A 26,206-nucleotide genomic window follows, 5' to 3' on the forward strand; every position below is an offset into this window, starting at 1 on the left:
GATCCGCAAGGCACAGAAACAGTAGAGAAAACTGAAGGGGAACTCGGAATTTAGCGCCAGTTAAGGTTTGCCAAATCTCCTTTCACAAGTCAAGGGTCCCACCCAGAGCTTTCAGTCTGTTTGGTCTCTCTTCATGAACATGAGATGAATTTACTTCCCAGCTTTGTTTTAAAAAACTGAGCAAGTTGCAGCTGATTGCATCAGCCTCTGCCTGGGTTCTTGGGCACTGATGGAGCCAAGGGTGTGTTTTTCTCCTTTACGCATTTTTAAGGCACCTAACATTTTGGTGTCTAAGTAAAGCTCTATCCTACCCTAGGCACCAGGCTCTTTGCCCAAAGGGATGTGGCATCAAGTCCTTTCAGCTCACTGGGTGGTCGAAGGTTGCCAAGCATGGTCATAAAAAGAGGCAGTATATTGCACTCTTGAGTTTGGAAATAAAAAACAGCCACAGCTTGCTATAAATAGCTCATTTTAAGTGTAATGAAACTTATTCCATGTTAACATTGGCAAAGTCATTTTGTGTTTAATTGTCCATAAAACTTCCAGTGTTTAAACAGCGCTTACCAACAGACTCCAAGTTAAATGTCTCCCTGTTCTGTCCCAACAAGGGTTAATCAGAAGTGAACCCTTCCAGATGGCAACCATCGCTGTTTTTTTTCACATTTGGAAGTGTTTTTTGGGGATCTGAGAGAGACATGAATGTTCCTTCATCGGGAACACACCCATCAGCTCCAGGAATGCTTTTTCCTTCAAAACTTTCTTTTTAGCATGCTTGGGGGAGGATATTTTCAGAGAAATAGGGCTGTCGCCTTCATCAATTTATTTCTTCAAATCCCAGAGCAGAACTCAAAGTGCCGATAAAGAAACTGAGACTGTTTTAATTCACAGTCCAACAGGAAATGTTTCTCAAAAGTCACGTCCTCTTCACAAAAAATCCCACTCAGTCCCGCAGAGGCTCTTTCGCAGGCACCACATGGGCAGGACGCAGAGAGGGAGGACGTTCACGCTGGGAAGGGCCATGAGCATGCACAAGGCTGCGATCAGGGTTTTTTCACATCCTTCTCTTGCAGAGCTGTGGTTGCGATTACAACACCCTGCACATGTTTTTTTCTCTGCACGGAAATTAATCTCCGGGGCTGCTGTTAACGACTCCGTCTTTTGCATTTGTCTCAAATCAAACAGCATGTTAGTGAACTTTCCGTAAGCAGGAGTATTTCACACAAGTTGGGCGGTTGGGGACGAGAGTGCTGACATGCAAAATGCACGTAAAGAGAAATGTACATTAAGCAAGTGCAGTCGTAGACAAGAGCTGCTGTGATACGGGAAAGTTCAGCTGCTGTGTTGCCCCATGCATATTTCTGTTGCTAAATCATACGTTGAATTTCCCACATGGATTGTGATATTCTACAAACTGACAATTTTTTTTTGTGCGGCAGCGAGGAATCATGTAGGGTACGGAGATAAGACAGAAGAGCCAGCTGGCTCTTCTAATTTATTTCTTTTACAATAGACAAGGTCTGCAGAGAGAAGTAATATCTTTTACTTGACCAACAGAAATATCTATAAAAATGGACAGGCTTGTCTATCTATTTTCTCTGTCTATGTCTATTCGTTTAATTAAAAGACATGTCTCTTACATGTGCTTAAGTAAAGATGATTACATGATGATTGCAACAGCATAAATTGAAGTCTGTTTTTACTGCTGGTCACAGAGGTTTAAAAACGCTGCACCACATTCCTTACCAGAAAGCAATATAGTCTTCATTTCACAAGTGGAGTAATTTATTGGGCCTCTCACAATTAAATAGAAAAGCTACTACTGATGTGGGAAATAAACGTGTCCCCTGAAACTCATCCCAGCACCTTTACTTACTGCAGTCCCCTTTTAGCAGCTTCTTGGTATTAAAATGCAAGTTGGACGTATGTGAACTTTTCATCAAGTGATTCAAATCACTCCATGAAAGTATCCTTCCTTCTCTCATAAATTACCTCAGCAATACAACTATCAGCTTTACTAACAATGTTTTCATGTTCGTACCTGATTTATTGTTTTTTAAAAAGGTTGATTACCATTGTAATGTGATTGTGACTGGTTGGCCTTATACATAATGGCCCAACTTACTGATATTTCCTCCCTAATGACCATACTTGCAAAAGATTATTTTGAATTGGTCTGTTGTGCAGCCTGATGGTTCCACATTTTCACATTTTTATGAGGAAGTTTGTTGCTTTAAGTCAAATATTTGGAGAAGTCCATATTAACAGAATTGTTTTTATTATCATTTGTCCAGGAATGATGTCAAGCTAACTTCAGTTTATCTTTCCCTTGATCATCATTTCTACCTTTTAAATATAGGAATTGTATTAGCAGATTTTCTGTATGGTGGAGTTTCCCGATTTTCAAAACATTGTTAAAAATTAACCTTACTGGTTAAGAGAATTTCTCAGCTAGTCCCTCTAAGGTTTCAACTTTAAATTACCTGGACTCACTAGATTGAAAATGCTTATTATTGGGCACATAATATTCCTTGCCACTGAAGATAATCTGTCTTTTCCATCTGCTACATCATTTGGGATAGATACTTCCTTCTGCTTCTTTCCTCCTTCATTCATGATTGACTGTTGTCTTGAACACATCTGCCTTTTTCACACCTCTGTACATGAGTTTACTGTTTTCTTTTCCTGATATTTGATATGACTGTTAGACACTCATAGTTCTATAATTCCTTATCATTTACATTAATTTGTATTAACTTCCCTTCTTCCTCTTCTTTTTGTATACTTTTCCACATAATTGTATTGCTATATTCTTGTTTTAATACAAAATTCTTTATGACCTATGTAATGTTCTGAGTCTATTAAATGATGTTCCTGAGCAAGTCCCAGTTTTCACTAAGGTGTCTCACTTTGAAATTCTCTTCCTAATTGCTTCCCCAATTGCATTAGGCTTCAGGAAACAGCCTTCTCTTAAGTCCAAGGATACACATCACTGATTAGTGTTGCTTTCTGTTTGCTCAAACGACGTGTAATCAGATCATGATGGCAGGTACCAAGGCAGTTGTTACTTCTGAGTCAGTGATTAACTCTACTTTAACTCTCAGAATGAAGCCCAGTGCTGAATCCCAACCTACACAGCACCGGGTTTTCTGTGTTACAAATTATCTTCAGGAGTTTTTCACAAATGGTGAGGAAAATTATGATACATCCAGCAAATGTCCAGGCAAAGTCTTCCAGGCAGTTTCTATCCCCAAGTGTGCAACCAGATATTTGAGGACTCACAGCTCAACTCATCTCTAAAGAGATTTGATCTTCTGCAGCCCATGAACACTCTGGTTTAGGGGTCTGCCTGGGACTTAAATCTCCAGCTGTTTGAGGTCTTGTGATTCCAAATTGACAGCCTCTGCACCATGTAATTATGTCCTTGAGATGTAAGGGTCTTAACTTTGCTGGTTTTCCTCCTTCACCCCTTTTCTTGTGATCAAGGCTGTCCAACCCAATCTCATTAGGGTCTTCTGATTAACCTGTACATAATAAATTCCTTGTTTCTAAAATGCAATATTTTGTTTGGGTTTTTTTTTTACAGATCTTTGCATTTTTAGCACTGATGTGTCTTATTCTAGCCATTGGCAATGGCATCTGGGAGTATGATAAAGGCTACTACTTCCAGGTCTATCTGCCCTGGGCAGAAGGCGTCAGCTCTGCCTCCTACTCTGGATTCCTCATGTTCTGGTCATACGTGATCATTCTAAACACAGTGGTGCCAATTTCGCTCTACGTCAGGTATGTTCCAGAACCTTCTTTCACATTTCATCTTGGAAGAGGTTTAGCTTTTGCCTTAGCTGGGGGCAACGTTTTCCTTATAAAGAAGGGCAACCCCATTGTGGATGATTGCACACAGCTATAGTGATGCTTTTCCTCTTTCTGCTGCCTTTGGAGGTCTTAGTCATAGTTGGAGCTGGGACAGCAGGCATTCCTGGAAGAGGAAAAGATGATTTTGCAGTTAAAGGGGAGGTCTAAGTGTAGGATGTTATAGGAGTAAGACTGGAAGCCTGTTATGTCTTGCTCTCTCTCACTTGCACTGCCCATCAAACAAAGTGAATGGCATGTTCTTTGAGGTGGTTGTAGGGCTCATGGGAGGTGTGAATTGCCAGGTGAGTAGGTGTAATCAGGTCGAAGATCCATAGGACTTGGTGCTGTATGAGCAGGGCGAATGTTGCCACTTCTCAGAGTGCTATGTTGGTTACTGAAGACAGGCAAGCAGGGGTAAAGAAGAGGCAAGGCATCCATGATGCTCTCAAAACCTTGGGGCTGGGGTGTAGACTGAGTAGGCTTGTATAGTTTATCATTGCACCTAACTCTTCAGGCAGCTTTGCTACTGAGACTCTTTTGTGTTGGTAAATACGAGGAATTAATCCCATTCTTGTCCAGTATGTCACTCCAGCAGCAAAGTGGAAATTCATGTCGTCTGAGAGCCAATACAGCTCCGTGGTTGTATTGAGTTACATAATGACTCACTTCTTGTGGAGCTCTGGGTTGTTTGCATTGTGGCTGTGATCATCCACCTGCACCCGGCTCAGCCCAGCCCAGAGCCCTGCTGGAAACCTTCCCCATCTGAGCACCACTCCCGAAACTGCACCAAGGGAAACTCGCTACTCCTGCCTCACTTTTCAGTCTGAAAACTTCTGAAAATTTTCAAACACATTTATAAGACATTGTTTTATAAATAAAGGAAAGGAATTGTCTATAAAACTAACATCATTTCAATTAGACTTGCTTCAGCATGGCTTACTACAGGCAATTTGAGAACAACTAGATAAATACACTATGTCATTACCTTCGAAGTTGTCTTCTAATTGCAATGGGTAATGGTGGTGCTGAAGATAAAGATCTTATCCCTTAAATAACGAATATTCCATCACCTTCTCTTTATCCAGTGTAGAGATTATTCGCTTGGGTAACAGTTTCTATATCGACTGGGACCGTAAAATGTATTATCCGCTGAATGACACACCAGCTCAGGCTCGCACCACTACGCTCAATGAAGAGCTGGGGCAGATCAAGTACATTTTCTCAGACAAAACAGGAACTCTCACTCAGAACATCATGTCTTTCAACAAGTGCTCTATCAATGGCAAATCTTACGGTATGTTACCTGTTTGTCTTATTCTCTGAGTTTTATTCTATTACATGCCTCTTGGTCCACAGAGACTAAATGTGACATTCAGAAGACAGTGTCTTGTAAGAAGCTGCAGTGACCAAGTGCAGGGCTACTCATCAGGGATGCCTGGACAGTCCTGATTACACCACTTGCATATCTTAATATAATTTTCCTGTCCCTTGTTTCCCCTTTTTGCCAACCTTTTACTTCCCTTTTTCTGCCCCAGTATTGTCCTAACTAAAGAATCTGCACGTTATTACTTTTTCCTCATTGGTCTCACTTTCACTACAACTGTACTCAAATTCATTTTTTTCTGATAGCACTGCCTAGATAGTCTCAGCCTTTTATGGTATTATTGACATGGTTACCTAGATATCGCTAACCCTGCAAAACATAACACACAACTCACATAACCAATTCTCTCTTAACCACTTGTGAAATCATCCATCCCTCAGGGTGTTATCTGCAAATTTTGTCAGCCTCTCACACTGTTATCTCTCACATTCAGCAATTGCTCATGTCAGGAACGGAATTTTTCCACATCCTGTTCAGGTAGCTGAACCTTCAGTTGGCACCTAGTCAATGGCCTGGTCATCTGCCTTTATCCTGGACATGCTTCACCTATCAGAAGAGAGACAAATTTGTAGGGAGTTGGGAAAAATGGGAAACAAAAGTTGTTAGTTTTGTTAGATCCTAACAGTCATTGACCTAAAAGACTCATTCATTGTATGGCCCAGGGCAGTTTTCTTCATACTCTCCAGAGGTGCTAACAATTCACCAACTGACTAATCAATTAACATGATCAGATTCCCCCAGAGAAATTAGTTACTTCTTACTCCTAGGTTGATGCTTGTTTTGCCTTTCAGACCTACTGATGGACTGGTGTGCCAGAAAGCTTGTCCTTTTTCTCAGTGCTATCAGCTGGCCTAATAAAAGAAGTTATTTTTTTCCTGTAAATCTTATTTTGTTTATAATTGGAGACCACCATATCTCAAACAGTGCTAGTATGCCAGCCAATGTTAGTGCTGCTAAACAGTTTGAAAAATATTCAGTCTGTTCTTTCTTGTATGCTATACAAGATAGCATAGTATAGATAGCATACAAGATAGCTGACTTTTCCAAAGTTGATGTCACCACTAAACATAGCCATAGGATGTGGGTTCGAGCAATTAATGGGAAATATGTGGAAAGAAGGCAGACAGAGTATTGCCTATAGTTTTCTAGATGCTTAGCTTCTTCCCTGGAACATACTTTTTTGGATCTGCTGCTCAGGGACATTTGGGAAAGCCATGCTAGAAAGGATAGATTATGCTGCCAGAGAGGGTACTCTGGAGGCTGCTTCCCTTTGGGAAGGAGGTGTCTAAAAACCTCTCAGTTAGAGTTCCCAAGGGATCAACTGGTGTACATTTCTCAGGAGACATGGCTTCTGAGTTTTTTCTACACCCTCAGGGCTTTTACGAGGCAATACCAGTACCTACAACTGACTGTGGTCACAATTGAGGTTGCTGGTGCAGGTATGGATCTATCATTCATGTAATTCACTGTATTTCAATTTTATTGCAATGAAATGTTGAATCTGGCTGGGCTGGGCACAGTTCAAATGTTCCAAGTGAAATTTTCTTCAGGTAGGAGAAGTTTTGATAGTGCTTCCTGGATATGAGATGTCTTCCGTGTCAGTGACCAGATCATCAGTTCAGGGAAAATGAATGGAGCAGCCTTGCTACCTAGACGTGGGAAGAACGGGCTTTGACAACTCCTTCTCTGTGGTTGTCCAGGGACTGCTGCAAATCCAATATGATTCATGAGCTGGATTTTGTCTCACATTCCAAAGGGAAGGTACAAGAGAAGTCACTCCTTGAAAGCACCTTCGTTTCTTACCTAGCACTACGTCCTTTCTGGGTTCAGCTTGAATCAAGTCTTCTTTGCCCAAATGCGAGTCATTTTTATGGTAATTGCTTTGTGTTTCAAGCATCTGTCCGTCTCTGGATTTTGTCATGGATTAACATAGAAACTGATCGATATTAATTATCAGTCTCTAGTACTCATATCCAGATATTTATACTTACTGAAACTTTTTAACCAGATACCAGCTTCAAAATACTTCAACAAATTTTTGTGGTAGAGAAGCTCAGAGACTGCATTTACCTGGAGTTTGTGGCTATAACCTCAGTCTTTCTTGCTTGCAGGTGATGTGTATGATAAGTCTGGGCAAAGAATAGAAATAAATGAGGTAAGTGCTCAAGTGCTAGCAGGATCTGTGCTTTTGGTGAACCTGTCTATATAGTAGCTCGTGGACATAACCCACCCAGGCATAGCTCATCCTTTTGACCCTGCAGAAGATGATGCTCTTGACCCTGGCGGTAGGGATGTGTGTTCTCACAGATGTCAGAGGATTCATAGAGTTGCATTCCCTTCCAGTAAGCCTGGTTTAAACCTGCAGGTCAGGTAGCCTGAGTGCCCACTGTCCCCTGAGTTTGACATGGCATCCTAGTGCATGCACAGCTACTCTTGAATACTTGGCCATTGATGCTTGTTGGAAACTTGGACATCAGTGAATTTAATCATCCTTGGCAGTTTGCTAAAACTTTGGTGGGGAATCAGTGAGTTCAGTTCATATTTATAACAAGGTCACTGTCAAATTCCCCTAATGTCTGGACATTGGAGATTGTGAAAATGGGTGACTTCTCCATTTCTCTATTGCCTCTGCTTGCTGGCACAAACCCACATGTTTCGGATTTCTAAAATGTGTGAAAACTGCATGCAGTAATTCAAGTAACAAACGGCAAGATGATGATGAAAATCCCACTCCTCGTTCCAATGATTCATTTCCAGGCCATTTAAACTTAAATTACCCACTGAAATCAGCTATTTGTTCCAAGTGCTGTGCCTCCAGACTGCCCTCACTCAGGCAGCAAAATGCAAAGGGCTGACTTGCTTGGGGACACATACTGGTCTCCTGCCAACTGGCTGCCCGGCAGCTCCTCCTGCCCACGATACTCGCCGGAGCAGAGTCCTGCAGGTCAAAAGGCGGCTGCCCACGCATCCACGGAGCTGCAGTGCCTGGACCTTGCTGCACAGATGAGTGTGTGTGTTTGCGTGGGGTGGGACCGTGCTCTTGCAGCAAGTGCTAAATGTCAGCTTGCAGAGGTCAAGAAGATGACTCCCATCCTGGAAACTCTGAGCTCATCGGGGATGGGGTGGGAGTCGGAATCCTCCCGGGCAGGCTCACCAGTGCATTCCTCCATCACACATCATGCTGTGAGCTTCGGGCCATTTCTCCACTGCGTTCCCCTCTGCTTGAGGGTCCTCGTTTTTAGACAAAATGGGCAGTGCCTGTAGAGTTGAACCTTACATCACTTGTCTGTCATCTTTCTGCATATCAGGATTTTTTCTTGCTTTGGGAGAATAAGGTGGACAACAAAGCTTTTTGAATTGTTTCAAATTGGGCCTCTCCATTCCCCTGTCACAGGCAGCCATTGAAATTAGGACCATGATGCCACCAAGCAGGCATGTGTTGAAGGCAGGCATTTATTTGCTATAGAAATTCTTTGGCTGGGACCCTGTAGGAGCACTTGCTGTCGTACAGAGAGGCATCTTTAGCTAATCAGATTCTCAGCCACCTGAGTGAAAGGCACCTCAAGTGCCTGTCCTCTCCAGTGATTTAGTAGCTTTCACGACCTCCCACTTACTCAGACACATCAGTCTCTGTCATGAACAGCCCTGCAGGAGAGAGCCCTTTGTAAATGTAAGGAAGCCGAGGCGGGGGGCTGTGATGAGAGCATGTGAGAGCTCCACAAATAACACTAAACTATATTTTTGTAGAACACAGAGAAGGTTGATTTCTCATACAACCAGCTAGCTGACCCAAAGTTTGCCTTCTACGACCATAGCTTGGTGGAAGCTGTGAAGCTGGGTGATGTCCCGACGCACAGCTTCTTCCGGCTGCTCTCACTTTGTCACACAGTGATGCCAGAAGAGAAGAAGGAAGGTAAGGACTGTTGAAGGCACCGTTCACCCTGCACCACAGTATGTCTTTTCTCCACAGAAGCTGTTATTGGTCCCTTTGGCACTGTGGTGATTTTCTCTAGTATATAGAATCATAGAATCGTTAGGGCTGGAAGGGACCTTCAAAGGTCATCTAGTCCAACCCCCCTGCAAGGAACAGGGATATGGCTCCACATAAATCAGTGTCTTTGGAGATGCCACATGAGAAGAAAAATGACCAGGCCCTCCACTCCCTTTGTGTTCCCGTGGTGGAGCTGACAATACTGTGAACATCACATCTCTGGAGAGTGGAAATTGCAGGTGCCACAGCTTCCCTGAGGTGGCAGATGTCTTGCCCCACTCTTTCTCTACCCTGTGCCAAGTTCCATAAAGCAAAAAGCGTAGAGCACCTACCCACTGGAGGCTTATTAGCTCTGCTCACCCAGTATTCCTGCAGGTACTGGGTCAGTCTCCTCAAATCCCAGACGGTGCAAACTGTAGTTTAAAGGCTGGAACCATTAATTGACACATAAAAAGTGAAGATACATATGAGAAAAATATATGCAGGTGTAACCAGAAGGGCTTAAACCCAAGGAAGTTGTCCTCTCAGTAAGATCTGTTGGACTCCAAAGAGAGTGATAAAAGACCCCAAAAGAGCCTAGGAGGCTCTTGTATGGGCCTGGAGCATGGATTGGTGGGACTGGATGGAGTTGTGTGGACATAAGGCGCTTTTTAGTGCTGCACCTCTGGGGACAGACAGAAAAGCAAAAGGTTAACTGCTATACAATGTCTTCGATTTTCTGTTTGTTCAGCCTCAGAAACAAGGCAGAAGCCACATTACTTTTTTTTCTTGGATGTCAGGTAACTTGGTGTATCAGGCCCAATCTCCTGACGAGGGAGCTCTCGTTACTGCTGCCAGAAACTTTGGATTTGTGTTTCGCGCTCGCACACCGGAGACCATCACCATCGTGGAAATGGGGGAAACAAAAATCTACAAACTCCTGGCTATTCTTGATTTCAACAATGTTCGCAAGAGAATGTCTGTTATTGGTATGTTCCATTTGCTCCCTTCTTTCCTTCCTGACTTTGTAGGCTCTCAAGTTGGTCCTCATTCTGCTGTGATGCCTTTTCCTAGGAGACCACCTTCGCAACATTTTCTGAATAGCATTTACTTCTGAGCACTTGAGATGGGCTGCCTTGACTTTTCTATTACACAGCAACAGTGCTAAATAAATACTTAACTTAGGCAGGTGGGAGAACATCTTACCGTCTGGGCCACAATGACAGAGCAGCCTCCTGAACACACTAAGCGTGTTGCATATTGTACCTCTGTCATGACAATGCAGGAAAGTTCTTCCTTCTAATAAGCTTCAAAATTATAAGCAAAATCTGAGGAAGTGGGAAAGGAGAAAGCAAGGAAAAACAGAGAAGTCCACTTTCCCAAAAGGAAAATGAAGTAATGACTCAGGAAACTTTGTGTAGCCTTTATTAACCCTCTAACATTCTCAGATACTTTGAGGACTGGAATTTCACAACTGTGGCAAGAGGGCGGCAATATCTTTACTGGTAGGAGCAGTTGGAGCAGCAAGACCTGTTGTTCGCTGAGAACAAATTGTTCTTGACTTTTGAGTGCAGATGTCCTGCCTGAAGTGCTGGTTGTAGGAACCATGTAGTCCAACAGAGCACCTGCTCAGACCAGTGCAATTTGGGTACCATTGCCTGTGCTGCTACTGCTAATGTGGAGAGTAGTTGGATTATCTTCTGTTCTAAGCAAAGCTCTTCTTGATTCCTGGGAGTTTGCCAACACTTGGCAGAGTTCGGACACCTCTAAAAACCTTTCTTTATCTTGATGCAAGTGCTGTAAATCCGAAGTGTCTCAGTCTGGGATTTGTAACATTTCTGTTCCTCTTCCTCATAGTGCGAAGTCCAGAAGGTGACTTGACTTTGTACTGCAAGGGAGCTGACACCATTCTTTATGAACTGCTTAATTCGTCCTGCAACAATCTCAAAGAGGAGACCACAGAACACCTGAATGTAAGTGTTTCCTTCTGCACATCTCTGCATTTGATGGTTTCCTTTTCTCCAGATATGGAAATGTACTTTCTATTGAGACAAAAAACAGATTTCAGAAGCAGCACCCAAGCATTAGTTTTTTTGGGTTTTTGCTTTTTGGATTTTTTTTCATGGAGAATCATAGAATCATAGAATGGTTAGGGTTGGAAGGGACCTCAAAGATCATCTACTTCCAACCGCCCTGCCATAGGCGGGGAAACCCTCCGCTCCACCAGGTTGCCCAAAGCCTCATCCAACCTGGCCTTGAACACTTCCAGGGATGGGGCATCTGCAACTTTTCTGGGCAAACTGCTCCAGTGCCTCACCACCCTCAGAGTGAAAGATTTCTTCCTTATATCTAATCTAAATCTGCCCTCTTTCAGTTTAAATCCATTGCCCCTTGTCCTATCACTACATGCCCTTGTAAAAAGTCCCTCTCCAGCTTTGCTGTAGGCCCCTTTAAGTACTGGAAGGCGGCTATAAGATCACCCCAGAGCCTTCTCTTCTCCAAGAATGGAGCGGGAAATTAGTTTAAAAAGCCTTGGGTTTCAAATCAGTTGCCTAAGCATGGCCATCAGGTGCCATTTAAGCTGCTCTAGGATATCCAGGACATCTGGACATGGCAAACACAATGCAGGATGTTTAGATGACTTGTATTTCTCTGAAGCTGAAGCTGGAAGCCAGGCAGAAGAGGCGAAATGCCTGAAATGGCACTACACATCCGTGTTTGGCAACTAAATTCCATCCAAGCCTGCTGTTACTCTACAATGCATGCACCTGATGTGTTCCAGCATGTCTTGGATCAGAATAACTCAGTTGATCAGCAAAGGGCCACAGAGCTGTTTACCTTCTTGAATACAATCCAGATCTGCAGTGACAGTGATCAGAGAGGTCTCAGTCAGAAGAGGCTGAGCAGGTGCTGAGACCTGCTTACCTACCATTCTTCTGTATTGTGTAGGGGTATATTAACTGGGCAGCAAGGAAAATGCGTCACTCCAACTTATGGCCTTTTATATTGGTGGTGGTATGCCCTGGGCAGTGGTTACTCACACAAGTGGATGTTTTGGCCAATGTTTGCTCCCCCTTGCTATGCCAGATCCTGCTGGTACAGTGCAGAGCGCAAGATAACAGCAGATTTTGCCAGAGGGGTTGTGCAATAGCATAAACATCTCTGCTCGCTGCCTGGGGGAGTCAGAGAGAGTTGCTCATGAAGCAGGGGAGAGCAGAGCTGTGGATGCAGCCTGTTCCTGATGTACCTTTGCTCCAAGCCTGGGGGAACACCTCTGTTCACAGAGATCTCTGTTACTCCACCACATGCTGAGATCCATACTGTCAATCATACATCTGCAGAAAGCACACTTACAAGGACTAGCTGAGGTGTCATGACTGACTGCGCTTTTCCAGCCAGCATTTCTACCCTAAAAATGCTGAGGCCAGGTCCAAAATTCAAGGCTGTGTTCAGTGTTTGTTTAGGTCTCACTGTTCTGATCCTTGTGTTGAGAAATACAAACCTGGGAAACAACTGCCCGGTTAATGTAAAACTTTGGAGCCAGAAAGTAGACCCTTTTCAGGTTTTTCTTTGTGAGGGCCATGGATGGCAATGAGGAAGTGGTCTGGAACTAGTTTTTAAAAACTACCCCAAGGTTTGTGTTCTAAGATGTGATTTTTTCACCTCTCCTCTGCAGACTTTAGGCAAGAATTTTTTACAGATAGCTGTTTGCTTTCCAAGGGTCCTTTGTAAGGCCAGGTGAGGAGACCGTTGTTCTTTGTCTCGCAGGAGTTTGCCGGTGAAGGTTTGAGGACACTCGTGGTGGCCTATAAAAACTTAGATGAAGACTACTTTCAGGACTGGATCAAGCGTCACCACGAAGCAAGCACTTCCTTGGAAGGACGGGAAGATAAATTGTCGGAGTTGTATGAAGAGATTGAAAAAGACCTAATGGTTGGTGTTTCAGGGAATCTGGGCCAAGCTCTGGGGGAGGCGGTGGGGATGGCGGTTTGTCAATAAACAGCTCAGTATGACTTCAGTAAACATTGCTCTGCAAACAGCTCAGTGGGTTGGGTGACGGGAGTGGTTAGGAACATGGCAGCCCTGGGTTTTCACTGGCACCTCTGTCAGAAGCCTGTAACTGGGGTGTCACCCACCAGTGCAGAGGAATAGTTTTATTTTAACTCCCGTGGGTGTCAGAGTAGCTTTCTCGTGGTAAAGTGACATACCAGAGCCTGAGGGAGATGACGTGGACGATAAATATTTCATCGCTATCCTTTGTCTGTGCAAATGGATGATCTATTTATTTTCCTGTCTTTGAAATGGCAGGCAGGGATTAATTCCCAGTGCTCCTCCATTTCACAGAGTGTCTTCTTTGTTCTTGCAGCCCTGGAAGGGATAGGGAGATGATGTCCACGAACATGTTTGCGTCAACTTGAAATGGGGCTAAACTGTGATCTTCAAGTCATTCTTTTCTCCATGAGTGTTGTTACAGCTTTTTGAATGCCCTGGGGAGTCTGTCTGTGTTTTAGAGCCATGAATAATGAATGAAAAGGATGTGTGGGATCTGAGGGGAAGCAATTCAGCTCTTGCTCTTGCAGCAGCGCTTTCCTGAGATCTCGGAAATCCTAGGAGCCGCACCATTGCTCCTTCCATTATCTGTACGCTCAGGATGCCAGCAGGACATGGGATGAAGCAAGCGTGAACTGAGGAGCTGTTGACCTCTGGAAGTTGCACAGTCCATGGAGCAGAGCCTACTGCCTTTCTGGGTCTGGTCTGGGAAAACACTAATCCTCCAGTCCAGAGAATACATTGTGCAAATGCTGTGTGGGTCATGTCCAAAGCAGGAAAGACAAGGAGGTTTAGGAGTTTAAGGAGCAGATTACTCGGCAAGAAAGGTTTATGAAGGTCATGGCCTGAGTAGAGAAGAGGTCACAGACTCACAGCAGGAAAAACTGTGGCTCAGAAGAAAATGCTTTTTACAGCAGACCCATCTGTGTGCTCCTTGGACTTCACTTCCCAGAGGTGCTGCAGGGAGAGGCAGAGGATGGGTGTAGGAAAGCCTGGCTTGTGACAGAGAATGTAAGAGCCAGAGTCAGCAAGGAAATAGAAGGACCTACATAGGGATATAGAGGACTGACAAGTATCATGGGTTGATGGGCAAGAGCACAAGTCCCTCTGTGCGGCAGACTCCTGATAAGAGTCCTTAGGGGGAGTAAGGAGAACAAGGGGGAATAGGGATGGAACACAGTTATATTCAGAGAATAGTTGTAAAAATACTATTTATCGTTGATTGACCTAAAAACTAAGGAAGATTCACAGTCAGGAAGTCCAATCACGACTGTCCCTTCAGCTGCCCTTACCAGGTCCTGGGCAGACAGGGAAAGGCCTGTCAACCGTACTGTTATGCCTTTCTGCAGCTCCGGAAAGACAACGGCTGTGGGGAATGCATACCCTTGTTCTCCGTTCCTGGGCCTATTTGACATCAGTGTCAATCTTTGGGCTTCCAGCTCAGACTCAGGTTGCCAAGGATGCCCAGGAGGTGGCTTTGTATGCTACAAGAATTTAAGCTCTTGCTAGCTGGACCAGGGACTACTGCTGTAAAATGTGGATGCTGCAGTTTTGAGGACCCTATAGAGAAGTTCCCTCAGAGCTGTTATCTGCGTCGATAACACTCATAGCTGATGAATGATGAACATCCCAGGAAGCCAGAAGGGATCTTGGGCTTATAGCCAACCCCGAATTTAGTCTCTCAACAGCAGGAGGTAGGTGGTGGTAGCAGATGCTGTCTAAACCTGAGCTAGCAGCAAAACCTTCATGTCTCTTTGACAATAGTTTAAGGCCATCAAGTATCTCCAAAATTCAGAAGCAGTAACTTTAAAATAACGAAGGGTTGGGACCTGAGCAATCTGTGGTTTAGTTGTGTGACAATGTAGAGCAGGGGTGGGGACAGGTCTGTTGTGGGCTTGAGAAGATGCTTAGCAACCGTATGACTGCTGCAGTACAGTATGGCTGGGACAAAGCTCCACACTAAAGGATGTATATGGATATTTGGATCCACAGCTGTCTTTGTACCTCAGTGACAGCTCTATCTGCTGTGAAATGAACATGTGGAAGAATACAGACCTGTACGTCTGCAAACATGTTGGCCAATAATTTCATGCGTGTTCATGATCCATCTGAGCCTGAGGCATTAGAGACTAGAACATTTGCAGGATCAGAGCTCTACTCTGCACACTAAATTTGATGAGTAAGAATGAAAATCAGTACTTATCCTTATTCCTGGATTTTGTTTGTGTTTGCTTGAGTAATCACCTGGAGGTCTAATGCTTTCTTCTTTGCTAGTAATGGGAAGTCTTAACCAGTTCCCTGCTGTTTTCTGTTAAGCTGCTAGGTGCCACAGCGATTGAGGACAAGTTGCAAGATGGAGTCCCACAGACTATTGAGACTCTTGCCAAAGCCAACATTAAGATATGGGTTCTTACTGGAGACAAACAAGGTAAAGGGGCTACAGCTTTGGATGCTTCTCGTCACCACCGGTGCAATGGTTCTGTTAAGACCCACGTTCTCATTCTTTCTCCTTTGAAAACTGCACGGAGGACAAACTTAGAGGTCTTTGCTTCATTGCCAGCTAGGCAAAACTCCAGTTATCTGGAATTAAACCAGATAACTGTAGCTAGTGCCTGTTCTTAATTCCTGTCCTGAGGCTGGAAACAGTGTGAAGGCAGCATCCTTTGCCTTCGGAGAGGTGACAATGGGCATCCTGTAGTCACTGTCATATGCTGTGAAAAGTCAGTTTAGTACAGCTAACCATCCTGGTGAAGAAGATGGAAAAGATCTTGTCCTACTTTCCAGGATCTTTAATGCTAAAGTGGATGTTGGGTTGGTTTCAATTTGGTCCTGACATTAATGTTCCAGAATAGAAACGGAGGAAAAACATTAAATTGGAAAGAAATGTGAACAGACTCCAATAAATTCTTTAGGAGAAATAGCAACTTCACTGAAACAATGATGTTTCAGGGAGGCCGAAAGTATTTGCAAATAATTTCATCCCAGAAATGAGCAGAGAATTTTTGAGAAAAATGAAACGTTTCATTTAGTCAAGTTCTGAATTGTAATAGTTTTGCTTATGAAATATAAAAATACTTTTTTCTCATAGTTTTCTGAACAAAATGTCTTGATATTCTTCTTCAGAACTATGGTTTGGATTTTCTGTGGGTAGAGGGAGGGAAAGTTAAATATTCTGAAAAAACTTTTTGGAATCAACATGAAATGTTTTTTGTTACTCCAAATATGTTGGCCAAAGAGTGTTTTGAGCTTTTTTGTTTAGGTAGAATTATATTTTTCTGTGGCTTTGTAAAGCCCAGTTAGGAGAGATTTGCTGCTACATCCCTCAAGGTGACCCTCCCAGCTCTTTTAAGGTGCAGAGCTCTTTTGAGTGAGAAGGAGAGCTTTCGCTTTCGTCTTGTGTGTAACAGGCCACAGAGACTATGGGTGAGTTTGGGTCTACTAAGATCAGTCATCTTCCTGGTTTATCTTTCCCAGAGACGGCAATGAATATTGGTTATTCCTGCAACTTGTTGAATGATGACATGGCAGACGTCTTCATTATTGAAGGCAGCACATCTGATGATGTACTTAATGAGCTCAGGTAAATGGCTGAAATGCATAGCTTTATTGCAGTGCACTGTCACTCTTTGTATCTTTTTTTTTCCTGTGGACTTTACTCGGTGCAGTTCATTCAGGGGCGTTAGATAAGGGCTGGCTGGCTCTCTGGAAGATCCAGCAGCTAAACACAATGTAGAAATCTTCTCTGAGGATAAATTTTGAAGCTTCTTGATCCAAGAGGTCAAATGTATGTAAATGTATAAGATAGTAGAGTCAGCAGGCAATATCAGCTAACATTCAACAAGCATTTTGGAGCCACTAAGCCTTTCGCTCCAGGCTTGAGCTAAGCTGCTGCTACACTGCTATTGTCATTCATCCAGTTATGGTCCTTTGGATATGGTCCTCTTCTAGCATTATCTGGAAATCTGCCTTCCTCCATAGCCTCCCCAGTAGACACAAGTTCCTTGTATATGTGGAAAATGAGAAAACTTTTCAGTTCTTCTCTATTGAGGGAGGTGTTTGACACAATATGCACAAAAAATTGGGATGGCCTTTGGATTACTGTCCTTTATGGCATTCAGATGATTTGTTTGACTTTAAGTCAGCACAGTTCTAGCACACACTTCTTCGAGTTTCAGAAGCATGTTGGTGGTCTGCACAAACAGCAGCAACTAAACCATGGTGTGTTGTAGTAGGGATACAGGGAAAATTGAACTAAATTATCAAAGGGAAGCATCATTTTTTTTATTTTTATAAAGTTGATTCAATAAAACATTTGTATCTTTACAAGCTTTTCATTATTATTCCTGATATTTTTTTTTTTAGGAATGCACGGAAAAAGATGAAGCCAGACTCCTTTCTAGACAGTGATGAAATCAACATTCAGTTTGAAAAATCTTCAAAAAAGCCAAAAGTTTTACCAGATGAGCAAGCAAATGGGGTGTACGGTCTGGTTATCACTGGCCACAGCCTGGTAAGGAAGGTTCAGAGTCATGCTACGGCTGAGTTCTCTGAAGAAATTCATGTGATAGGTACATACTGAAGTCTGAAAACGTGCTAAAAATTTATCTCTAAAGGACAGGATTTTTTTTTTTTTTGTAATTGAAGATTAGGTTCAGTGGTTATCTGAGACATCCAAGGTGATGGGCAAAGTTTCAGAAGACTGAAATAGGGAAGAGAATTGGCCCTGATGTTAGGTGAACAGAAGGGGTAGAGTAGCTAGAGCAATTTTCATTTCCAGAAAGACTAGAAAAATAATCAGGCAGTTTATGGATGCAGCAAGAAGATAACTTCAGACACGGGTTTCAAGTATGCCAAGAACATATTCTAGTAAATATATCTAATAAGAGATTTATTTAACAGATAGAGTATGTATCTAACTAATAAATTGTTTGATGCTCTCTCCCATGATGTTCTTCCAAGCAAACTGAAGTAGTAGAGTCTACATGAAGTAGGGTCTAGATGAAATTATTATGTGACATATGCAAGACTGCTTGGAAAGTCTGGCTCCTAAGGGCTCACTGTTGATCTAAAGAAACAGTTAAGTGGCATCTGCAGAAGACTATCCCCTGTCTATTGATATTCAGTGTTTTCACTAACTGCTTAAAAAGAGAGCAGATTACACCAGGCTGGGAGAAACTACAGGCAGATGGAGTTCAAGATTACATTTGAAAACAATTTTAACAAATTGGAGAAATACTTCAGTATTCAGTAAGAACAAATGCCTTGTTCTCCACTTTCACATAGTTGACTACACACACAAAACCCGAGATGTGTATGTAAGACTAAGACTTGTGAAGAAAGCCTCCTGCTTCATTTGGCATTGGTAAAGTCTTAGCTGAAATAATACTAGTTATTTGGGATGTTTTTTTTGAGAAGACGTAGACCAGCTAGAGGGAGCACAACGAAAACTGTTAGAGTGGTCATGCATATTCTGGAAATCATAGAGGAAAACTGAGAGAGTTAGGATTTCTGAGCCAAGAGAATACTGGTCAATTTTGGCAATACTCTTCAAATAATAACAGGTAAACAAGGTAATGAAATTAAACTGAGACAAGAGAGCTTTGGAGTCTTCCTGGTGAGAATAATGAAGCACTGGAATAGATTTTTCATCTTTGGAAATTTTTTAGAACAAGTTAGATGAAAAAAAAATAGATATAGTTCAACCTGTCGGGAAGGAAGGCTTAGTCTAGATCAGGTTTATACATCTATCGTATTTTGCTTTCCCAGATTGCAGCGAAAACAAATAGGTAGATGTGGAAAGAACTGGGAAGCGCTGCCTTTCAGAGACAAGACACTTCCCATCCCTGTGGTTGCTACCTCTCCTGACAGCAGTCCAGCAAATTTAACTCCCAGCTTTATAGTAGCTGGTAAATCACTATTAAAAAAATCTCATCGTGCTCCATTTTTGGCTTATGTGCCATCTGTATGGAACCTGGACTAGAGGGGACACTTTCGGTCAGTGTCTATATTGTCAAGTACCCTCTCTCCCTCTTCTACGCCCACTGCCTCTTTCTTTAACTCTAGGCCCTTAATCCCCTTTAGATTCCCACTGCAAAACAGACAAGGGCTCTATCAATTTTGGTGCATCTGCATGGGCAAGTCCCCTGACATCCCAGACAGCCACAAGTCCCTATCTGTCCCTGCTCCATCCCTTCAGCCTGCAGGACAGACCCCGAGCACTCTGCTGTAAAAGCACCACCAGCAGTGGTGACAAAGCCTTCTTTTTATTCCTGGAAAATCACAGTCACCCACATCCTGGCAAGGAGATATGTCCCACACAAAGAAATTAAAATCTGGGAGCAGCCAGTTCACACAGCCCACAGCAGAGTGGACACAACCAGTCTTACCAAGACCATGGCTTTCTCCTGGATGTGGACCACAAGGACGGCATGGACAAAACTATATGTGATTTATTTATTTCTGTGAACCTAGAGCTTGAGCAATGGTGACAGTGCTGATACTGTCCCACTCCATCACAGCGTCTGTTCAGTGCCCATCCCCATGTGCAGATGAATGGGATGGCAGCACTGGGGCTATGCACGCGTGTGATCTTGCTTCAACACAGAGAACGAACAGAAGCACAGCAGGATCTGTAACGGCATCATCATACGGCTAGCCGATTTGTGTGCAACACCATTAACAGAGCTACTATGTGGTGACATTTTGCTAGTGCTGTACAGCAAGAATGTTGTGGAGAAAGCCATCTCTAACAGCGGTGACCCATCAGTGCTAAAACCAGACCATGAAAAGGTCTCTCTTGTTGAGCAAGCCTGCCTGCCACTGGCGGGAGGGAAGCGGGGGTGCTGGTGACTCACAGCTCTCTGAAGAAGAAAGGATATCTGGCCCAGGGAACTGTCTGCCTGACGCAGAAAGGGCAGTGGGCCTGCTGTAATGGCTCTGAGGAGGAGGAGAGAGCCCTGTTGATTCCTTCTATGAATGTCTACTGAGTAGAGACATCAAAGAACAGAGCCAAAAAGCACATTTTGAAAGAAATACTAAAAGCTAACACTGCTCCCTTCCTCTCACGCGAAGCTGGAGGACTGACCAGACATCCAATTATCTCTGTGCTTCCCGAATAGAAAAAACATGACTGACTGATTTAAAAGGTCAGCACTCAGAGCAAAGTTGCCTTCTCCCTGGCTTTGTGTTTCACTCTGTCATGCCCACCTGAGCTCAGCTTTTTCCATTTGTTTTTTTTTTTTATTAAGTACTCCCAAATTGAAATATCTTCTGCTTATACCACACATCTCCCAGAGCTTAAAAAATAAACCAAGAGGGATGAGCAGAGTCTCTCTTGCATGGAGATAGCGAGGCTGTCTCAGGCCCAACAGCAGCTTTGTCAATTTAGCGCTCCTAATGTCTGACACTTCTCTGCACTGTTGGGTTACATCAGCCAGAGCAGCTGTTGCGCAAATCCAGCTGTGGCGCACCCACGGTGCAAGCTCATAGGTGTATGCTGTGTGGCGTCATGTTGTGCGGTGTGGATGCTCCCCACCACTGAACGGATGGATTCACTTGGGGTATCTCACACTTTCTTTCTGCCAAATCAGTTCTCATCTCTTTCCCACTGCGTCCTCTTTGTCAGACCATGAGTTGCTGCTAATCTGACCTCAACGCCCCTCTTCCCTTCTCCTCAGGCTTATGCGCTGGAAGGGAATATGGAGCTGGAGCTGGTGAGAACTGCCTGCATGTGCAAAGTGGTGATCTGCTGCCGGGTGACTCCACTGCAGAAGGCCCAGGTGGTGGAGCTGGTGAAGAAGTACAAGAAGGCTGTGACCCTGGCAATTGGAGATGGTGCCAATGATGTCAGCATGATTAAAAGTGAGTGATGGCTGACAGCCTGCATGCTCTAACAAATGGGCTTGCTGCCGTATTAGCTATCTGAGGTGGCCTAGCAGCAGCAGCACGTATCTGGGTGCCTTCTGTACCACCCTCTTTATGGCACCGAGTGTCTGTGCCCCAGGTTTCTGCTGGTCTCTACAGAGCGCTGTTGCTATAGGATACTGATGTCTCCAGGACACACAGAAGGGCCTTTTGCTGTGCTCCTACCTCCAGGATCGCATTAAGCTAAGATTGCACTTACTGCCTAATTCTCTGCTTCTACCTTAGAACAACCAAAAGCCCACCGGGGCTATGCAGCGTCCACCTGTGCATCTACATGGCCACCGTCACAAGGGCAGTACAAATGACAAGCAATTTTGTGTCAGGGAGGGCCTGCCTCCAGTGCAGGAAGAACATCTTCATGCCTGTAAATAGTCTGTATAATGCCACATGATTGTTTTTAACTTTTCCATGCAGTAGGGCCATTTACCAATTATCTCCCTTGTGTTAGGGAACATGGGCTTCCAGGCCCCTCCGTCCTCGAGCATCACTTGATGCTGCATTACCTCAGTGAATTTATGAAAAAAATCCCCCAACTAGGTATAATTAAATTAAGATTATTCAGAAGGGCCTATTGCTAATCTTCCTTGTGTTAATTTGCAGGAATTGATTAAGTGGAGCCTTTTAATTAAGAACGAAAAGGCTAAGTAAGGAGCTTCAAGGGAGATAAGTCAGGCAGTCAGTAAAGAAAGGATAAGAAAAACAAGTTAAAGTGTACATGATAATTAGAAACTAACACCCCCCCTGCCACGAGAGGTTTGGGACTTTGGGATTTCATCAATTCACTGTTCCGTGGAAACCTCTGAATCTAACCAACCTCCAGCCATCAAGATTGTTCTCATTAGTTAAAGCTGTATAATTAGCTGTCACATTAAACTTATGTTCATGTTTAATAAACCCAAGTTACTATTAAAAGAGACGTGACTCTTCTATCTAATTATTTGATTGAACTAATAAAGTCCAGGAAATGTAAAAAGGCTACAGTCTGCCTTATAGCACTGTGTGTGAGAAATCTATTAGGGGTTTGAAGATTTTGCTTGTCTGGAGCAATATTTTAAGGCTGCTGGAAGGCCATGCACACATGTAAATATAAGTCACATATCAATATAAATTAGAGTTATTTTTTCATAACGGCAGCTGTTACGAACAACAGTATTTATGCTGTTGGAAAACATTCAGAAAGGAAATAGGAATTGTGACAGTGGGTGTAATTTAATTCAAATAACACAAGCTCAGTTACTGGAAACATATCACCACAGCCAAAATCATAATGCTGAAAGAATTAGTGCCGAAAAATATTATTATTTTTTTAAGAATAACTTTACATATCACTTTTTATGAAGGCTGGGAGGGAATTACGCAGTGTCCCAGTGCAGAGAACTCTTTTAAAAAGAACAGAATAATCAAAACTCTCACTGCAATGACGTGTTCAATAACCTTCTTGTTGCAGCTGCCCACATTGGGGTTGGTATCAGTGGTCAGGAGGGGATGCAGGCGGTCTTGTCCAGCGACTTCTCCTTTGCACAGTTCCGTTACCTGCAGCGCCTGCTCTTGGTCCACGGCCGATGGTCCTACATCCGCATGTGCAAGTTCCTCAAATACTTCTTCTATAAGAATTTTGCCTTCACGTTAGTGCACTTCTGGTATGGCTTCTTCTCTGGCTTCTCAGCACAGGTAGGTCCAGCTTCTCTTTTCTCATAGTCACGTCCAGCATTTTCAAGCAAAGTATCTGGAAACATTTTGAAAGGAAATAAACTAAGCCATTCCCATTCCCCCCACCTCACTGAATGGTACACAGGTCTGTCTTCTTCAGCTGTATGATTGTAAAGCAGATATCACTGCCTTCATTGTGCTGCTGGCAGAGGACAGATGCCTGAAGACATTTAGGTGTATTTTGAAGCACACAGGCACCTTGCGGGATTTTCGAAAGAGTTCAAAGTGACTATAGCCTTAAAACAAGGATAGAGATTACACATAGGCCTGTCTAGCTTGTGCAGATGTGTGTAAAACCTGTGCTTGACCTGCAAGCACCTTTGAAGCAAACAGTTTAACCCCAGATGTGCTTCAGCAGCTGATAAGAGGAGCAAATCTCCTGCAGTGAAAAAATCTGGTGTTAGTTTAACATAAACCAATCTCCAACCAACCCCAGCCCCTGGGAAGCACAGATAGTGTGCACAGATTCCGAGGGTGCAGGTTGTTGTCTGCTCCTGCCTGCCGGCTGCTTGCCATAGAGCGTGGCTCCCACCTGTGCCAGAGGGGCCCGATTCTGCTCTGGCTGCAGCTATCAGTGGATGCTGAGCAAACAGGGCTAGCATAATGTGGTCCTTCATGGTAACGAGCCATTTAGGGCTGCTGGGCTTGAGTCACCTTGTACTTTTGGTCTCGGTAGCATCTCAAGCCACGATGTTCCAACATTTAATTGTGTATGCTTTTGAAGAGCTGGAAAAGGCAGCCTTTTGCTAACTCCAAGCTCTGTTTTTTGTTTCTTCAGACTGTCTATGATGAGTGGTTCATTACGTTTTACAATTTGGTATATACCTCCCTCCCAGTGCTAGGAATGAGCCTCTTCGATCAGGTACTGTTTCTATTGCTACTTGGATTTTTTTTCTAGGGGTTTTATCTCCAGGTGCTTTGAGCTGGTTCCATGAAGTTAAAGCAGCTGACTTTTTGGCTAGCTATTATGGTAGCTCCTAAAATATTTTCCTGCCAGTGGGACATGAGGGCACAAAAAACAAAGGATGCACCAGGGAGGAGATGGTATATTATCCTGATTTGGCCTGTGGATTTTGGTGCATGATAAGACTTTTAGGTTAGACTGTTGACTATAGTAAAAGCTGCCATTGCAACACTCCCCTGAAGAAGTGACATCTGATCATCTCTGTTTCTGAAGCCTACAAGTAACTTTTTAATGACCACACAGAACAATGAATGAACCAGAACTCTGAAGCCAGGTTTTCCAGGTTAAGCCTTTCTGGTGGAAGTCTTCTTGCAGTGATTTCACATATGCATTTCTACCTCATATGCTATTATTCTTCAGCAAGACATAGGAGCAATAAAGCTGCTCCTACATGCCTTTTGCAAGTTAAATAAATAAGAACTTGCTACCCCGCAATGGTTCACACTGTTCAATTCTGGACACTTACGGGATCCAGGTTAGACAGCCTTGCCAGTGTGTGGACCCAGGGGAGGTATTTGCTATCCCTTAGCTTCCAAGACACTCTCAGGAAAGCAGACCATTCAGTCAGCTTAAGATGAAGTGAACTCTTTTTTTTTTTTTTTTTTTTGGCAGCATTTGTCAGCTTTCTAAGCACAAGAAAGGTGAAATTCAACATAGAAAAGGTGTTTAGATGACCTTGGGCTTGTCAGCGCAATTGAGCGAATTGCATGCTAAGCCTTTTCTCTTGGAAATGCATGTCACAGGGTCATGGCAACCCTAAGTGGTCTTATGTGGTTGATAGGGCAGGTGCCAGCAAATCTGACCATCTCCACTCTGCTTCCAGGATGTGGATGATCGTTGGAGCATGCTGTTTCCTCAGCTATATGTGCCTGGCCAGCAAAACCTCTATTTTAACAAAATAGTGTTTGTCAAGTGCATGTTGCAAGGGATCTACAGTTCCCTCATTCTTTTCTTCATCCCCTTTGGGGCCATGTACAATACAATGAGAAGTGATGGGAAGGCCATTGCTGACTACCAGTCCTTTGCCCTGATGGTCCAGACCTGCTTACTGATTGTGGTGTCTGTACAGGTAAGCTATCCCAGGTAATGTTTTTAGGAATTAGTTGTGGGTTTTTTTATGAAGGCAGCATCTGGAGGGACACTTGCTGCTGCAGCTTGCATTCTTGCAAAAAAAAAAAAAAATCTCTTGATGCCTGATTGCCCTCCTCAGTTCAACAGAAAAACAGATTTGCATGTTATGAAAGATCAGGAAAACTTTGCCTTGGAAAGTTTACAGTCATAGCAGGCAAAACAGTAAAGGCTGGGAGTAGAGAAGGACTCATTCCAGTTTTATGGGATGGGTTTGGAGCACGGGACTGTCTGCCTGCTATCAGGCAGTTATTTATAGGTTTTCTGTCATGAGGCTGTCTCTGTAGCCTGGCCCCATGCATGATGCAGATGGTAGAACTGCACTTGCTGGAAGAAATAGCAGAGACTTGGGTGGTACAAGATTCAGATGGTACTAGCAGGATGAGAGAAATTTCTTAAAAGAAAAGCCCATCAATCACATCGCCTTAGATAATGGTTTCTGCTGTCTGAGGTGTTGTAGGCTTCTTCTCCTAGCTTCCAATGCTAGATCACAGCTTGGGGTTGGGGATATAAACATGGCTCATATCCATAAGCATGGCTTAGTATCCTGTCTCCAGTACTGGCCACTGGTGAATGCTTGAGAAGAGTGCAACAACAGGGCAAATGTAGTAGTGCTTACCATGAAAGGTGTTCCAGCATCCTACGATCTATGGCTTGGTACTTCTTGAAACTTGAATGAATAACAGTCTTGAGGGCAGCCCTACAAAGAAGAGGGCAAGATCTCTACTTGAATTCAGCACAGATCTGGTAAATATTTAAAGCACTAACAATAGCTGTATTGGTCCAATTCTTTCAGATTGGCTTGGACACTTCTTACTGGACTGTCGTGAACCAGTTCTTCATCTGGGGCAGCCTTTCTGTTTACTTTGCTATCACTTTCACCATGTATAGTGATGGCATGTACCTGATCTTCACAGCCTCCTTTCCATTCATTGGTAAGCCCTGGGACAAATCTGGATTGCATTCAAAATGGGCATACTGTGGGACTTAAATCTGTTGAGTATTTCTAGTGTATATATATCTACCCTTTTCTACAAGAAATGCCAGGGTATTTCTGAGGGCTGCTGGCAATTCTTATTTTGAATCTCATCCATTCAGGTGAACATGTGCCACTTTCACTTCCTTGCATAAGAATGCACATTCACATGCAGCCATAGGAATGATCCTTTAAATAAACCTATTGAGCTGACTGGAATGTTTTCTGCTGCTCTTTTATATTCTGTTTCCA

The 26,206-nt window shown here is 43.4% G+C and overlaps 1 protein-coding gene across 1 annotated transcript in view; it reads left to right on the forward strand.

Annotated features, from left to right (window-relative positions):
* The window catches only part of LOC104378903 (phospholipid-transporting ATPase ID), a 61,332-nt gene that overhangs the window by 29,812 nt on the left and 5,314 nt on the right, over positions 1-26,206 (forward strand). The window contains exons 11-25 of the mRNA XM_086629232.1: positions 3,584-3,780; positions 4,935-5,143; positions 7,345-7,388; positions 8,981-9,146; positions 10,004-10,192; positions 11,061-11,176; positions 12,972-13,136; positions 15,570-15,681; positions 16,728-16,833; positions 17,616-17,763; positions 20,930-21,113; positions 22,624-22,847; positions 23,665-23,748; positions 24,674-24,919; positions 25,775-25,913. Coding sequence (XP_086485358.1) covers positions 3,584-3,780; positions 4,935-5,143; positions 7,345-7,388; positions 8,981-9,146; positions 10,004-10,192; positions 11,061-11,176; positions 12,972-13,136; positions 15,570-15,681; positions 16,728-16,833; positions 17,616-17,763; positions 20,930-21,113; positions 22,624-22,847; positions 23,665-23,748; positions 24,674-24,919; positions 25,775-25,913 — 2,329 coding nt within the window. The remainder of the gene's footprint in view (positions 1-3,583; positions 3,781-4,934; positions 5,144-7,344; positions 7,389-8,980; positions 9,147-10,003; positions 10,193-11,060; positions 11,177-12,971; positions 13,137-15,569; positions 15,682-16,727; positions 16,834-17,615; positions 17,764-20,929; positions 21,114-22,623; positions 22,848-23,664; positions 23,749-24,673; positions 24,920-25,774; positions 25,914-26,206) is intronic.

Source organism: Tauraco erythrolophus, chromosome Z, assembly GCF_009769465.1.
Source record: "Tauraco erythrolophus isolate bTauEry1 chromosome Z, bTauEry1.pri, whole genome shotgun sequence".
Lineage (NCBI taxonomy): Eukaryota > Metazoa > Chordata > Aves > Musophagiformes > Musophagidae > Tauraco > Tauraco erythrolophus.